The sequence below is a fragment of the Notothenia rossii genome, assembly GCF_949606895.1.
Source record: "Notothenia rossii genome assembly, chromosome: 10".
Classification (NCBI taxonomy): domain Eukaryota; kingdom Metazoa; phylum Chordata; class Actinopteri; order Perciformes; family Nototheniidae; genus Notothenia; species Notothenia rossii.
Genome location: NC_136908.1, coordinates 33,667,397 through 33,684,552, shown reverse-complemented (window position 1 = coordinate 33,684,552; position 17,156 = coordinate 33,667,397). Strand labels below are relative to the sequence as shown.

General features: G+C 42.4%; 1 protein-coding gene across 3 annotated transcripts in view; it reads left to right on the top strand.

Moving 5' to 3' along the window:
* The window catches only part of gnrhr1 (gonadotropin releasing hormone receptor 1), a 39,922-nt gene that overhangs the window by 20,482 nt on the left and 2,284 nt on the right, over window positions 1-17,156 (top strand). For all 3 annotated transcript variants that reach the window (XM_079656515.1, XM_079656516.1, XM_079656514.1), the window contains 2 exons: window positions 11,828-12,356; window positions 14,361-14,562. In XM_079656515.1, coding sequence (XP_079512641.1) covers window positions 11,829-12,356; window positions 14,361-14,562 — 730 coding nt within the window. In that variant the 5' untranslated portion in view covers window position 11,828. The remainder of the gene's footprint in view (window positions 1-11,827; window positions 12,357-14,360; window positions 14,563-17,156) is intronic.

Below are 17,156 nucleotides of genomic sequence, written 5' to 3'. Positions count from 1 at the left end.
ATTGTCGCATTGGGTCATACAGACAAAAATATCCCCCTCTTCTCTATCTCTCCTCGTCACTTCTCTCCTTCTTCCACCCCCAGGTTTCACCTTACACACACACACACACACACACACACACACACACACACACACACACACACACACACACACACACACACACACACACACACACACACACACACACACACACACACACACACACACACACACACACACACACACACACACACACACACACACACACACACACACGTATGGGCCGCCGTGCTAATTTTAATGTGGGCCGCCGTGCCAATTTGACTATACACTGCTCTGTCATCTCATAGTGGCTGGTGGCTATCCATGGTGAATGGTGTGTCAGAAATGTAGTCATATTATTAGGCTATGTTTTCGTTGTCCTTGTGGTTTGTTGGACTTTATGTCATATTATATTATTATCTGATATATATTTCGTTTCTACTATATTTCGTTTCTATACCCTTTATAGAAACGAAATCTTAAATATTACACCTTTTCTTTGGTTACTTTTCTTTCAAATATTGTTTTAAATTGTAATCTTGACTGAGCGACTTTTTACGCACGAGCGTCAGATTACCACCCCGGACTCCCGATATAATGTCAAGCTTTATTGGGTTTAAAGGGCCCGGTCATGTGGCCCCACCCCCCTGCCCGGGTCTGATATGTGCTGCCACCACACACACACACACACACACACACGCACACACACACACACACACACACACACACACACACACACACACACACACACACACACACACACACACACACACACACACACACACACACACACACACACACACACACACACACACACACACACACACACACACACACACACACACACACACACACACACACGGTCTGCCACAATATATAGACTATTAATATATCCTGGGGATCACCACGATTGATTGCGTAGTAGGGGGTACTTTAGGTTGGCTTGAAATGCTTTGGGGGTACAGTACTCAAAAAAGGTTGGGAACCACTGCTCTATGGCATACCATCCAACCTCCTCAATAAACTCCAACATATCCAGAACTCTGCTGCCCGCCTCCTCACCCACACCCGCTCCCGAGACCACATCACTCCCATCCTCCAGAACCTCCACTGGCTCCCCGTCCGTCAAATAATCCACTTCAAAGTCCTCCTCATAACTTACAAAGCCCTCAACAACCAGGCCCCCTCCTACCTCACAGACCTGCTGCACCACCACACCCTTTCCCGCTGCCTCCGCTCATCAGAAGCCAACCTCCTATCCATCCCCACCCGCACCAATCACCGGACCTGGGGGGACAGAGCCTTCTCCGTCGCTGCCCCCTCCCTCTGGAACTCACTCCCACAACCCATCAGAGACTGCACCGACCTAACCACCTTAAAAAAACTCACAAAAACTCACCTCTTCAATCTGGCTTTTCATGTGTGATTGTTTTTGTATTATTTGACTTTAACTTTAACTATATATTTATTTGTTGTTCCTTTCTTCTCTTTTCTTTTTTTCTTCACTATTATCTGTAAAGCGTCTTTGAGCACCTGTAAAAGCGCTAACAAATTAAATCTATTATTATTATTATTATTATTAGTTATGCAATGAATGAAAAACTTGGGTCGCAGGTTCCTCAATAGTGCATTACAAGACATCTATCAATATTTGTGCATACCTCCAGCAATGTTAACTATGTTGAAGCACTTATTTTAACTGATATTATACATATGTATAATACTCTTATAAGATTTATGTAGATATTTCATCTCCGGTCTTTTCAGGTATTGAACAATCAATAAATAAAGAACACATAATTATTAAATATAAAACACAGAATTTGTGTGATTATACTAAATGATTTACAAATAAACACCACTGCATATTTACAACTGTTACACATGCTGCTGTAACGCAAATGTTTCCAACCTGGGATCAATAAAGTATATCTTATCTTAAGATAATCGATGGCTACTGCCATATTTGCAACATTTGCAACAGGAGGGGTCACAGACATAAGACCAGCTGTTAAATAAAGCTCTTCTGACCTTAGCTGTCATGTGGGTATATTCGTATATATATTAATGCTGCCCATTATGGGCACAAGCAATTTTCACCTATTTCTTAATTATATGTTTTAATTTGAGTGTTTCCTATCCCCTAAACCTCCAGGGATGTACACAGTTTAATACTGGCAACTTCTTATTATGGAAAATACGAAAACGTCTTTTAAAACTACAACTCCAGAGATTTGCCATAGATAGAACATGTTGCGAAACACAAAAGCCAGAATGTGTAGTTCTGGGGACGGGGTGGACCCGTTCAAATCCAGTTTTGGACAGTCTGCCGTTCGACACTCGGCGTAACCCTCGAAGCACTCTCCAATCACAGAGCTTGAGGACTATCACAGGGTTTGTCAAGCGAAGCGGAGAGAATACTTACTTCCGGGTGTAATATTCTCTAAAGCAAATGAGCTGCTCCGCCCTTCGGTCCTGACAGACTCAAACTTGTGTTTATTAATCAAACAAATAAACAAAATCTCAGATCTGCTCAACTCCAGGCGTAACTCAGGTCTCAGTGAGTCACGCCCCTCAAGTGTGCATTACAATAGGTAGGAAGACTCTGCTGTCGCCCATCAGCAGAAAATAGTTAACTAATTACAGGGGCGTGCCCCCAAAGCTGTGAGAACTGAGCAATCAGGTATCCATCTTAGGTTGCGTTTTCCTGGAGCGTCAGCTTCAGCGTCAGCCAGACGAAGACTGACAAAGACATTAAGAGTCACGTGGGAGGCAAAGAGGAGGCAAATCCTACTCTGATTGCGCCAAGTATCGCTGGTGTTATTTAGTTTTATTCAATTCTCTTGGGTTCTCTAGCCCCTCATGCTATAATCATGTGTATTTTCTGCATTCCTGTTCATGTGTCTTCTCGCAATTATCACTGGCCCCGTGTTTCTCCTAATCGATCTCACCGGCCTGCTCTCGTCTATCCCACATGCTCCACTGAGATCCAACATCTCGTTTCAGGGGGCCTGTGGAACTGCCAGTCAGCTGTCCCTAAGGCTGACTGGCTACGCTTCCCTGCAGTCTCTGGATTTCCTTGCTCTCACGGAGACCTGGATCACTCCATCCAACACATCCACCCCAGCAGCTCTCTCCACAGCATATTCCTTCTCCCATACACCCAGACCCTCTGGCAGAGGAGGTGGCACTGGTCTCCTGCTCTCTCCCAAATGGAGCTTTTCCCTCTTCAAGCTACCTAATTTCACTCCTTCCACCTTTGAATTCCATGCCGTCACAGTAACCCATCCTATACAATTAACCATTGTTGTTCTCTACCGTCCACCAGGCGCCTTGGGGGACTTCTTGGAGGAGTTAGATAATCTCCTCTCACACATCCCTGAAACTGGCCCTCCCGCTGTACTTCTCGGAGATTTCAACCTCCAGACAGGGAAGATATCTGAACTAACATCTCTGTTAACCACCTTTGCTTTCTCACTGTCTCCATCCCCACCAACTCATAAAGCTGGCAATGTCCTTGATCTCATATTCTCAAGGAACTGCTCTACTTCTAACCTCTCTGTAAACCCGCTCCACACATCCGATCACTTCTTCATTTCATTCTCTCTACCCCTTTCCAAACATAACAACCTAATCTCTTCTAACTCTGCTCCTGTCCGCCGTAACCTCCGTTCCCTCTCCCCCTCTACCTTTGCCTCATCGGTGCTCTCAGCCCTCCCTTCCTCTGACTCGTTCCAACTCCTGCCTCCAAACACTGCTGCAAAAACTCTCCTCTCGACTCTCTCATCCTCTCTGGACTTTCTCTGTCCTCTCACATCGCGACCGGCTCGTCAGTCCCCTCCTGCTCCCTGGCTAAATGATGCACTGCGTGCTAATAGAACCATCCTTCGGGCAGCAGAGCGGAAATGGTGGAAATCCAAATACCATGACGACCTCCTAACCTATCAGGCTCTCCTCTCCTCTTTCTCTGCTTCCATCTCTCAGGAAAAAAGCACTTTCTTTCAAGATAAGATCCAATCTTCCTATTCCAATCCCAAAAAACTATTTTCTATCTTCTCCACCCTCTTGGACCCCCCCAAAGCACCTCCCCCCTCCTCCCTTCTGTCAAGCGACTTTGTTAACCACTTTGAAAAAAAGGTTGATGATATTCGCTCTTCTTTTTCTGACTCACCTTTACTCACCGCTGGGTCACCAGACCCTCCCTTCACCCACACACTGACCTCCTTCTCCCCTCTCTCTCCAAGTGAGGTTCTTACCCTCGTTACCTCTGCCCGTCCTACCACCTGTTCTCTGGACCCTATCCCCTCAAACCTCCTTCAGACTATCGCTCCTGATATTCTACCATTTCTCACCCATTTCATCAACACTTCTCTAACTTCTGGTCACTTTCCAAACAGTCTCAAGGAGGCAAGAGTAAACCCTCTCCTTAAGAAACCCACTCTCAATCCGTCTGATGTTATTAACTACAGGCCCGTCTCTCTCCTCCCGTTCCTGTCTAAAACACTTGAACGCGCTGTCTTTAAACAACTCTCCTGTTATCTCCATCAGAACAACCTTCTGGATCCGCACCAGTCTGGTTTCAAGGCAGGTCACTCAACAGAAACTGCTCTCCTTGCTGTCTCTGACAAACTGCACACTGCTAAAGCAGCCTCCCTCTCCTCTGTCATCATCCTTCTGGACCTGTCTGCTGCATTCGACACGGTGAACCATCGGATCCTCCTTCGCACTGTCCAAGAACTTGGAGTTTCAGGCACTGCACTTTCCCTCCTCACCTCATACCTCAAAGACCGCACCTACAGGGTTACTTGGAGAGGGTCCGAGTCCGACCCTTGTCAATTAACTACAGGGGTCCCTCAGGGCTCGGTTCTTGGTCCCCTCCTCTTCTCCCTGTACACAAACTCGCTCGGGTCTGTCATTAGCCCGCATGGTTTTTCATACCACTGCTACGCTGACGACACCCAACTAATTCTGTCCTTTCCCCGCTCAGAGACCCAGGTCGTCGCACGCATCTCTGCTTGCCTAGCAGACATCTCTCGGTGGATGTCTGCTCATCACCTCAAGCTCAACCTTGACAAGACTGAACTGCTCTTCCTTCCGGGAAAAGATTGTCCCACTCTTGACCTAACAATCAACATCGGCACCTCTGTTGTTTCCCCGACTCAGACTGCAAGGAATCTGGGTGTGGTCCTAGATAACAAACTGTCCTTCACTGCAAACATCGCTGCTACAACCCGCTGCTGCAGATACACGCTTTACAACATCAGGAGGATACGTCCCCAGCTGACCCAGACATCAGCGCAGATTCTGGTCCAGGCTCTCGTCATCTCACGCCTAGACTACTGCAACTCCCTCCTGGCTGGTCTACCTGCATGTGCCATCCGACCTCTGCAGCTCATCCAGAATGCAGCGGCTCGTCTGGTCTTCAACCTTCCCAAATTCTCCCACACCACACCGCTCCTCCGCTCCCTTCACTGGCTTCCAGTAACTGCTAGAATCCACTTCAAGACACTGGTACTTGCGTACCATGCTGCGAATGGATCTGGCCCTTCCTACATCCAGGACATGGTTAAACCGTACACCCCAGCACGTGCACTCCGCTCTGCATCAGCCAAACAGCTCGCTGCACCCGCACTGCGAGGGGGACCCAAGTTCCCGTCAGCAAAAACACGTGGGTTTGCTATCCTGGCTCCAAAATGGTGGAATGAGCTCCCCATTGTAATCAGGACAGCAGATAGCTTACACATCTTCCGACGCAAACTGAAAACTCATCTCTTTAGACTCCACTTCGAGCGATAGAATTACTAACAAAGCACTTATATACTAATAAAGGGCTGGCTTTCTAAATGCCAGTTGAGTAGCACTTGAAATGTTTGGCTCTATGAAACCTGATGTACTTATATGATTCTGTTTTCTTAAAGGTTGTATCTTCCTGGTCGAATGCACTTATTGTAAGTCGCTTTGGATAAAAGCGTCAGCTAAATGCAATGTAATGTAACAAACACAAGGATAATTATGTGTTATTGTTGAGTAAATGGAGAATTGCACAGGGGAAAATAACGTATTTATGCCACAATTTTAGATGCGGATTTAGTTAAACTAATACGTTTGCGCTGTGGACCAACACTATACATTGACGGGGAAGGGGGTAGCAATCAAGATAACACCATTAAACAGTTTCACAACATAACATACATACTATTGATAGCAGCGTCCCTAGCAACCACCTTGTAAGTAATCTTCATAATAACTTGCAAACTAAAGATCATGTACATCCACTACACACATCATCTGAAATAACAACTCATATTTTTCGCATCAAATGACATCAAAACAAATTTGAATGGCCAAACTAACTTTAAAATACGCATTTTCCAACGAGAATAAAACGAAGTTCGGCATGAATGGAATGGAATTGGAATGAATGGTGAAAAAAAACGTAGGGATCCTACAATTTCAGAGGCGTTTTTGTAGAAATACTACGTCCCAAAATGTGGACCAACGTAGTTATTACACGTTTTTTTATGAGACTGGGTTGGCCATCTCCTCCGTGTGTTGCTGCATGTAGCAGCCGAGTATGTGTGAACTGCCCCGCCCCCTCGCACACAGAAGGGAGAGGGAGATCTGGTCTAGATTGGAAAGGTCGAAAATACACCGACCATCAGTGTTGGGACTAACGCGTTACAAAGTAACCTACTTTTTTGCGGTAACTAATAGCGTTACTAGTTACCTATTCCCATTAAGTAACGCCGTTATAGTTACTATGATTTAAATGGGTACGTTACTGCGTTACATTATGTAATGGAACTGAACCGAATCTCCCTGCGGATGCAATTTACAGGCGAATACAGCGATGTCCTCTCACAGCACCATGGAAAAGTGAAAGTAACCAGAGAGGAGTGATGATTGGTTAACGCGGGGTAACATTTCAGGGTAAGCCAATCAGAGACAGAGTTGGGCGGGTCTTGCCTTATGGGGGAAATACACGAACACTTGCTAATGCTAACACACACACACACACACACACACACACACACACACACACACACACACACACACACACACACACACACACACACACACACACACACATACACACACACACACACACACACACACACACACACACACACGGCAACGCTCAGCTCACCACCAGCACACACACACACAATAGGCGCGTTCACACCGCAGTACTTTTCCCACAAAGGTTCATAAGAACTTAGTTCATGAGAACTCTCTAGTTCTCATGAACTAAGTACAGATCCCCTTCACACCGGAATAAGTCCCTGAGGGAGGATTAGGCAAATGAAGCCGCTGTCATCACTTCTTCTTCTTCTGCTTTGGGTTTACTGGCAGACCGCAAACAACTTCATGGCGTATACTGCCACCCGGAGTCCCCGGCCGGAAGTCCCCGGAGTTGGGGACTGGCTTCAGTAGAGGCTGCTGGGACTCCCAGCAGCCTCTACCGAAGCCTTCCGAGTAAATCGCCATAATGCCGACATCTCCTCATCTCCACCGCTCCCATGTTTTATTTTGTGTTGCCATAAGTTAGTCTCTGCGTTTGTGCGCTGGGCTAATGCTAATGCTAATAATGCTAATGCGAGGATAATAAAATGGCGGCTTCACAAAACCTTTTGGGAGTTTTACGGGGCGTGGTTTGCATTCCGCCCAGCCGATCAGACATAGGAACCTTTTTCTCCCACGGAAGTCCCTGGTCTCTAGCAGGGACTGAAAAGGGGGTAAAAAGGTTCTGATGAACTCATTTTAGTTCCGGCTCTTTTTCGTGTGAACGCGACATTTCGGAACTATATCGGAACTAAAGTGGGAAAAGTACTGCGGTGTAAACGCGGCTAATGGCAGATGCAAGTATCAGCGAGCGCAGCAGCGCATTTACAACTTGGAGATATAACCACTATTTTCAATTTGTGGGGATAAAGGATGCAAAAAATATTACGGTCAAATGTAAACTGCGCAGGACAGAAAGCATTGTCTCACTGTGCCACAGAACAACACAAACATTTGTATTTGTATTGTTATTATTTTTGAAGTGAAGTAAAGTAACTTGTTACTAGTTACTTTTACAATTTAGTCACTAAAGTAACTAGTTACTTTTTTGAGAGCAGTAACTATAACTATTACTAGTTACTTTTTAAAAGTAACTTGCCCAACACAAAGACGCATTTGTTTGTCTTTTTGCATGTTAGAAACGAGTTGGCGACACTAAGACTGCAAGATAATGTTTTTGTAGCAATAATACATGAGCTTTCTCTTTCTCAACTCGCTACTCGGAGGGAAGTCGCTGTCATATGCCTTGTGAACACTCCGATAATGCCTCTCCACGTTACCTTTCTTTGGCAGAGCGTCGCTTGCTTTACAAATAAGGCAAATAACCTTTGAATGTGACATCACAAACAAATATTCTTCCTCCAATTCTGTGTGGAGGTATGTCTTTAGCTTTTTGCTCGGTCCCATACTCATTTTAATGTTTGTCTCTTGTTTGTGTATTTAACTTAATTTGAGTTTTCCCGGCACTTGACTGATTTTGTATCGCTTTGCATTCTGGGTTAACAGATTGGAAAGCGATAGGTCGCTTTTTCTGTCAATCAAGTAAACTCCTGAATTAAGTGGCAGGGAGGCCAAGGGAGGAGGGATCTCTATTTTAATGGAGCTGGATTTTTTCTTTTTTGTATGAATGACTCACGATCTACCAGCATTGCCGGTCGACCGCGGTCGACGTACCGGGCACCTCTGCCTTAGACTCTCACAGTAACAAGGAAGCACTCCAAAGAAACCCCCCAGTTACCAGGGAAACACGTTATAAACCTCAGGGAGAGCACAGACAGACGGGCAGTAGATTTTGTGTGTAGATTAAAACGACAATAAAATAACAACATAGACAATCCAAATGACAAACATGATATACGAATATACTGTATATAATAAAGATGGATCCAGCATAATACTACAACTTGCCAGGTGAACTTGCCAGAAAAACCTTGGGGATGATTCCCCGGATTCTGAGTTAGTAATATGCATTATACAGCATGAGTGCATAGAGAAAGAGAGGACACGAGTGCATATAGAAAGAAAGGACATGAGTGCATACAGAAAGAGAGGACATGAGTGCATATAAAAAGAGAGGACATTAGTGCATAGAGAAAGAGAGGACATGAGTGCATATAGAAAGAGAGGACACGAGTGCATATAGAAAGAGAGGACATGAGTGCATATAGAAAGAGAGGACATGAGTGCATATACAGTTGCAAGAAATGTGAACCCTTTGGAACTACCTGGATTTCTGCATAAATTGGTCATAAAATGTGTTCTGATCTTCATCTAAGTCACTACAATAGACAAATACAGTCTGCTTAAGCTAAAACCACACAAACAATTATATGTTTTTATGTTTCTATTGAACACACCATGTAAACATTCACAGTGCAGGGTGGAAAACCCTTGGATTTAATAACTGGTTGACCCTCCTTTGGCAGCAATAACCTCAACCAAACGTTTCCTATAGTTGCATATCAGACCTGCACAGCGGTCAGGAGGAATTTTGGACCATTCCTTTTTACAAAACTGTTTCAGTTCAGCAATATTCTTGGGATGTCTGGTGTGAATCGCTCTCTTGAGGTCATGCCACAGCATCTCAATTGGGTTGAGGTCAGGACTCTGACTGGGCCACTCCAGAAGGCGTATTTTCTTCTGTTGAAGCCATTCTGTTTTTGATTTACTTCTGTGCTTTTGGTCATTGTCCTGTTGCATCACCCATCTTCTGTTGAGCTTCAATTGGTGGACAGATGGCCTTAAGTTCTCCAGCAAAATGTCTTGATAAACTTGAGAATTCATTTTTCCGTCGATGATGGCAATCTGTCCAGGCCCTGAGGCAGCAAAGCAGCCCCAAACCATGATGCTCCCTCCACCATACTTCACAGTTGGGATGAGGTTTTGATGTTGGTGTGCTGTGCCTTTTTTTCTCCACACATAGCGTTGTGTGTTCCTTCCAAAAAACTCAACTTTGGTTTCATCTGTCCACAGAATATTTTGCCAGTAGTGCTGTGGAACATCCAGGTGCTCTTTTGCAAACGTGCAGATCAGAACACATTTTATGACCAACTTATGCAGAAATCCAGGTAATTCCAAAGGGTTCACATACTTTTTCTTGCAACTGTAGATAGAGAGACATAGGAGAAGAGAGGATAAAGGTGAGAGTCCCCGACAGCCTCAGCAAATAGCAGCATAAATAGATTGTGGTTGAAGACTAGCCTGAAGAACCTGGTTGAAGACTAGCCTGAAGAACCAGGTTGAAGACTAGCCTGAAGAACCTGGTTGAAGACTAGCCTGAAAAAAGCATATAAAGATTTCCCTATGTTTGTCCTCACCAGTCAATTTTGGTATTTTATCTTATTGTTTTGATTGTTTGTGTTGTCTTTTTGTTGTCCTCTATCTCATTTTATTTTTGTATTTGTATTTTGCATTCTATCTATTTTTTAAAATTATTTTCTTGGAATTGTATTTATCTTTGAGCACTGTCATTCTTGTGTGTTCATCTTTAAAGCCCACTGAGACAAACTTGTTTTGTGTTTTGATTTAAACTTTGATTTTATAGCGTGTTTGGTTTTGTAGTCTGACCCAGAAGTTAGCATCACAAGGGCTCCATCGACAAACAGCTTTGGGATTTCTTCCATTTTAAGATCTGTGGCAAACAGGATAATCAACAGGATTATCAACCCGACTTTTATGATTATTGGAATGTATGCTATCGCAGAAGTAAATAGCTAACTGCTCTAAACTTAATACGGAGGCATGTCTGCCATCGCTAAGCTAAAGGTGGCTAATATTCAGCGTGATAACATTTAGTAGTCTCATTTAGATACTTGTTAGCAAATGAAGTTTCTATGACACAAAAACAGCTGCAGACATTCACCAGTGGGGTATTTACTGACGTGTTTTATGTTGTAGAACTTAATGTTAAAATCTCTTCAGCTCGTGTTCACCACATATATTTTTCTCAGGCTTCTAACCAAAAACATGCTAAAAAAAACATTGACTTTGAGACGAGGGAACCAGAAGTGGTAAAATGCTGACTCATTACCGGGTTTTATAACTCATGGCTGCACAAAAAAGTGTTTTCTTTGTTTTTCTCTCAGAAAAAACCCTGAAACATTGAATTTAGTTAAATGTATTATGTCAACAGATTTCACATAACTGTATTAGGTTAGTTGAAACAATACTATTAAGTTCAACAACAAAAAAGGGCTCAACTTAATATTATTGCTTTCATCTAACCTAATACAGTTATGTGAAATCTGTTGACATGATACATTAAAGTCAAAGTTTCAGTTGTTTCAGTGAGGGCTGGTTCCTCAGAAGAGGAGATGGTAGCTGAAGGCTCCAGTTGAGCTTTTGGAGACTCGTAACACTGGATAATTATAAAGTGTTATAATGTGGGCATGTAGGTTACACAGATTACATTTAGTCTAATCAATGTAACAAAGCCTTTTTTATGTACTGTAGTTTTTGATCCTTGTAAATCCTGATTTACGCACTGTGGGAAAGAAATTATAAAACATTTTCTAAATGCTGGAGCTCCATACTCAGCTGAAACTCTACAAAAAAACAACAACAATACAACAATGCAAAAAATAAGGATGACATCACTATGGAATACAAACTAATTTAGCACAATTGACCAAAGATCGTTCAGTCATTTAACTGAAATAATTGCTGGTTTAATTACCCAGCAGTGTAGCTGTGAAACAAAGAGGTGATTTTAACAACAAGTCCCTGTTCTGTTCCTCTGTCACAGGATGGAAGGAAACCTTTCTCTGTGGGACTCCACCCCTGCGGACCCTCTGGAAACCTTTTCCATCCTCAACTCGTCTGATCCCCCCCCTCTGCCCTGGGAAGCCCCCACCTTCACGGTGGCCGCCCGCTGCCGGGTGGCAGCCACCCTGGTGCTGTTCCTGTTCGCGGCTGTCAGTAACCTGTCGGTGCTGATCAGTGTGTGCTGGGGGCGGGGCTACCGCCTGGCGGCACACCTCCGCCCGCTCATCGCCAGCCTGGCCTCAGCTGACCTGGTGATGACCTTCGTGGTGATGCCGCTGGACGCCGTCTGGAATATAACGGTGCAGTGGTATGCTGGGAACATCATGTGTAAGCTGCTTTGTTTCCTCAAACTGTTCGCCATGCAGGCCGCAGCCTTCATCCTGGTGGTGGTGAGTCTGGACCGGTACCGGGCCATCCTCCACCCTCTGGACTCTCTGGACGCCGGGCTGCGGAACAGGCGGATGCTGCTGGGGGCCTGGACCCTCAGCCTGCTGCTGGCATCTCCACAGGTACAGCTGCTGGTACACACTGAGCCTGAAGGCCAGCTGTGACATGTCTCACAGAAGAAACTCAAACAATGCCTTTAATTACATTTGATGTGTCAACTGATTTCCCATAACTGTATTAGGTTAGTTGAAAGCAATAATATTAATTATGAATACAAAATAATAGGTTCAACTTAATACTATTGCTTTTAACTAACCTAATACACTTATACATGATGCATTTAATTAAACTCCACGTTTCAGTTTCTTCAGTGTAACCTTATACAGCCTAATTCATTGCATTAACATGAGATTGGATTATGTTTGACTAATATTAGATTTAAGAGCAGTTAAGATGCTTATTGACTATCACATTATTGTGTGCACAGACATAGGAAACGTTTTTCACCTGCTTATCACGTTTAAAGGGTACAAGTTAACTATCTCATTCATTCTGAATGAACTGAAGTTAATTCAATGTTGTACAACACCTTAAATATGAATCTCAAGTTGCTGCAAGAATCATGTGACAGCTGATTGGTTGTACGCTAACTGGACAGAACACTTTCATTTTGTGCTTCTAATTCCATAGCATTAGAAATATTGTCAGTGACATAGATAATGAGATAATGAGTTTCACCCAATCACAGAGCTATACAATATGCAGATGGTAGAGCAGCTCATACAGTTATTTGCAAGAAGAATGTTACAGATAAAAGGCAGATGGTAAGAAATCTATAGGTCAACATAATAGGGGAAAAAGTCACAAAAAACTAAACATTTCTCCAAACGTATAGCATGTCTTTCATTAAAAGTTAAACCGTGGTAAATCAAAAAGGCCAGTATTGGCTGAACGTCTGCTTTATAAATCCTGCTCGAACTTTCCAAGGAGGTAAAAGAAACGACAACATCAAATCATTTTTTCTAAAAGCCCATCAGTCTATGGTGAGCAGTTTATACTACATGTGATGTGTGTGTCTGTAGCCATGACAGGACATTGGGGTGAAAACCATGTCACTAAAATGACTGCACTTACACTCAGGGCTGGTTTGGTTGTTGCTCACAGTCATTTATACAAATTGCTCTCATTAAATGAGCCAGCAGGGTAAAAAACTGCTACCTAACCTACCTTATGTCTGAAAAAAATTATATAATTATATATAGAAGTACTCCAATTATTTAAAAGTATCAAAGTATTGGCATATACATATCATTAGTATCGTAAGTAAAATAAATCATTATGCGTAATGGGCCATTTCAGAATGATATATTTTAAATAAACAGATTATAATTTTGATACCTTAATGTGTTCATCACAGCTGATACAAGTGGAGTTCATTGTAATATCTTAATATACTGCAGCTGGATTTCTGATCTATGATTATCAACTGATGTTTATCATGCAAGTCAGACACATGTTATTAGTACAACCTTAGACCCTCGCATCGAACAAGAAAAAACTCCCAAAGAAACCCCCCAGTTACCGGGGAAGAAACCTCAGGAGAACAAGGAGGGATCACTCAAACCCCCTTTTAGCAAGTGCAACATTAAAGTGAGGAATACATAAATGCACCAATAATTAATACACAATCATTTAAAAATATATGGCGCTTAAAGTACATTTTGATGATAATACTTTTTCAATGCAGGACTTTGACTTTTAACAGCGTATTTTCACACTGTAGTATTGTTAGTTTGACTTACTTTAACTGGTTACTAACTCTTTGTGTCCTTCTGTGACGTCTCTGTCATCCACACTGTGATCCCAGCGCTGCCTCTAACAGCTCAGGTTTAACTTCTGTTACCCGCCTGCTTCTGGAAAGACTAACTATAAATGGAGCTCTGCAACACGGGGACAAAGAACCTCATGCATCATGACGACCCTCATGCATCATGAAGTTCTTTGTGTCATTTGTTTAATGCAAACAAATAGAGACAACGTTTGTTTCATGAAAACAAACTGCACATGTGTTTTTCTGTGACTGCATGAATTCATTCCTCATCTCTGTACAATCTCTTCATCCTCAGCTGTTTATCTTTCGGGCCATTAAAGCCGACGGAGTGGACTTCACTCAGTGTGTCACCCATGGAAGCTTCCCGTATCTGTGGCAGAAGACGGCATACAACATGTTTCACTTTGTGACGCTGTATGTCTTCCCTCTGCTTGTCATGACTTTCTGCTACACCTGCATCCTCATCAGAATCAATGGGCAAATGCACAAGAGAAAAGGTGTGTTACTCTGAAGCAGTGATGGAGGTCTGATCCTACATTTAGTCTTATCAATGTTTTGATGTATTTGACCTGAGGGATTATATAATTTAGCTAAATGCTGGAGCCCCATAATCACTCAGAAAATAAGAATGAAATCATTATGGGATACAAAATGTGCTAGCATCATTGACCAATTGAACTCAAATGATTGCACCACCCAGCCAGTGTGTGTGGCTGCATCCACTGTCCAGGTTTTGTTATCGCCCTTGTTAATGCTTAGGTTTAGGATTTCTCATTTGATTTAATTATCTGAAAGTTGCTTGTTGCACAACTTAGTCATTGTTGGTTATTTTCTGTTGGATTGTATGAGCTCTTTTCTGGTTAGCCAGCTATACTGAGGACATAGGTCTTTATTTATAACTGACAATCAGCTTAAACCCATCCGTCCATCAATTGAAAAAAATATGTATTCTTGTTTTGAGATCCTGTATTAAGTGATACATACTGTGAACCATGTTATATGCAATTTATATAATTACAAAAAAAAGTTGATTATTTACTTTTACTTGATCGTAATACTCTGGTATTCTTTCTATCAAAGCCATTGTTTTTTAGTATCATTTTAGACCAACAGTAAAATGATCATCATTGTTTACAGGGCCACTTCCTGCTTCACATTAGATCGGACTTCCTGTGTGAGGAGGGATTATGGTTTATGACTGACATTGATGTGCTCTGACTGCAACTGTTGATAAGGAGGGCACCCACATACAGAGACAGAGAAACACAGGGTGAATTGAAGTCCTACAATCTTGTAAAACCAATAATAAACAAGATGATTTGGATATTGCAGAACAGAGTTACATGCACTGAAGTTCAACGTTTGACTTGCGTACATTGTGTACATCTGTGACATTGTCCCTTAAGGAGTCAGGACTTAAAGTCACACCAGAGTCACAACTAACGTCCTTCTTTTGGTGTTCGGTACTGAACATAATGATTCCTGACATGGCTGGCTGGAGAATCATGGGACTATAAGCTAACATGCTAGTAAAACAGCAACATGCTAGAGCTAGTTTGTCACAATTGCGTGTGAACTCTGTTTTGGGCTCTCTAGCTCCATGTTCTCATAAAGGTCAGCACTCAACACAGATTTCGGTTGGTGATTGATACAAAATCTATGTGCCAAAGTCCGCCAAGCCTGATTCCACTAAAGTACTTTTGAGTGGTCACACAGGTTATAAAGAATGCTCTCAGGTGAATAGGATATAGCTTAGGTAATAGAGTGGAGAAATCCCTCCCCTTCCGGTGGACCTCCATGTGACCTTATTTCGGAAAAGTTATGCATTGAAGTCAATGGAGAGAGAAAGATTATCTTTCGATCCTGTTTGAGTTGTGCCACAAATTACACATATGATGTTTGTCAATTAAAAAGATAATTTTGCAAGTCAAAAAAAAAAAAATGTGTCGTGAAACTGTGAAGTAACACTTTTTTTTGTGTGAAACCGCTCAATGAACTACATCTCCCGTTTCGCACCAACACTAAGACGGTCGTCACGTTGGCACATTTCACTTCTTTCTTTCAGAATGAGGGGAAAAGTATTAAAAGAGGTGAACATCACTACAAGTCTGGGCATGTTGAGAGCTGTACATACACACAAGGGGAGTTAGTCTGTTCCGTAAGAGTCACCATGCGGGACCGGGATTTTGGGATTTGTAGTCTTTCTAGTTGCGTATTTTTTATAGTCTTATATTTCAACAGTTTTACGACAAACTGTGACTTTTTTGACATGGAAATTATTATTTAAAATTGGCAAACATCATATTTATAATTCGTGGCACAATTCAAACGGGATCGAAAGATAATCTTTCTCTCATACAAACTTTTTCCAAAATAAGGTCCCATGGGGCGGAAGTAGATGGGAGGGACTTCACCTCTCTATCTGCATTCAGATGTTAAGCGGAAAATCAGATAACAACTGTACGTATAAGCGCAAGCTAGCAGGGGAGGTAACTATAGAAATCAATCTTAATTGATTTTCTTCACGCCCAACCTTGCGGTGAGCAAAAAGATCACCTCGTATCATGTGAATGCATCTGTAGTTTGGTTGTTGTGATACCTTGTAACTATTTGGAATAAGTATAAAAACCATACTGCATCGTATAGTTCTGAGCCACCTGCTCCAAAGAAATAGAGGGGAGCATTTCACATGTCAGCACATTTCACATAACTGTATTAGGTTAGTTGAAAGCAGTAATATTAAGTTGAACCTAATATTTCTTATTTAGAATTAATACTATTGCTTTCAACTAACCTAATACAGTTATGTGACATTGGTGGACATAATACATTTAATTAAAGTCAATGTTTCAGTTTTTCAGTGCACTAATGGGTCCATAAAATCCAAATTAACTAAATTACACAAAAAAAAGGAATGTCTCAACAGGCCTTTCAACTTCTTATTCCTCTAATTTATAAGAATAAACTCAACGACTAGCTTAAAATTGATTTTGGCAATCTCAATATCAGCATCCCTCTTACTCCTCTAAAGAGAATCCTGATCTAACAGAAGCTTGGTGATTACTGCTCAGAGACTTACAAATGGAATGTT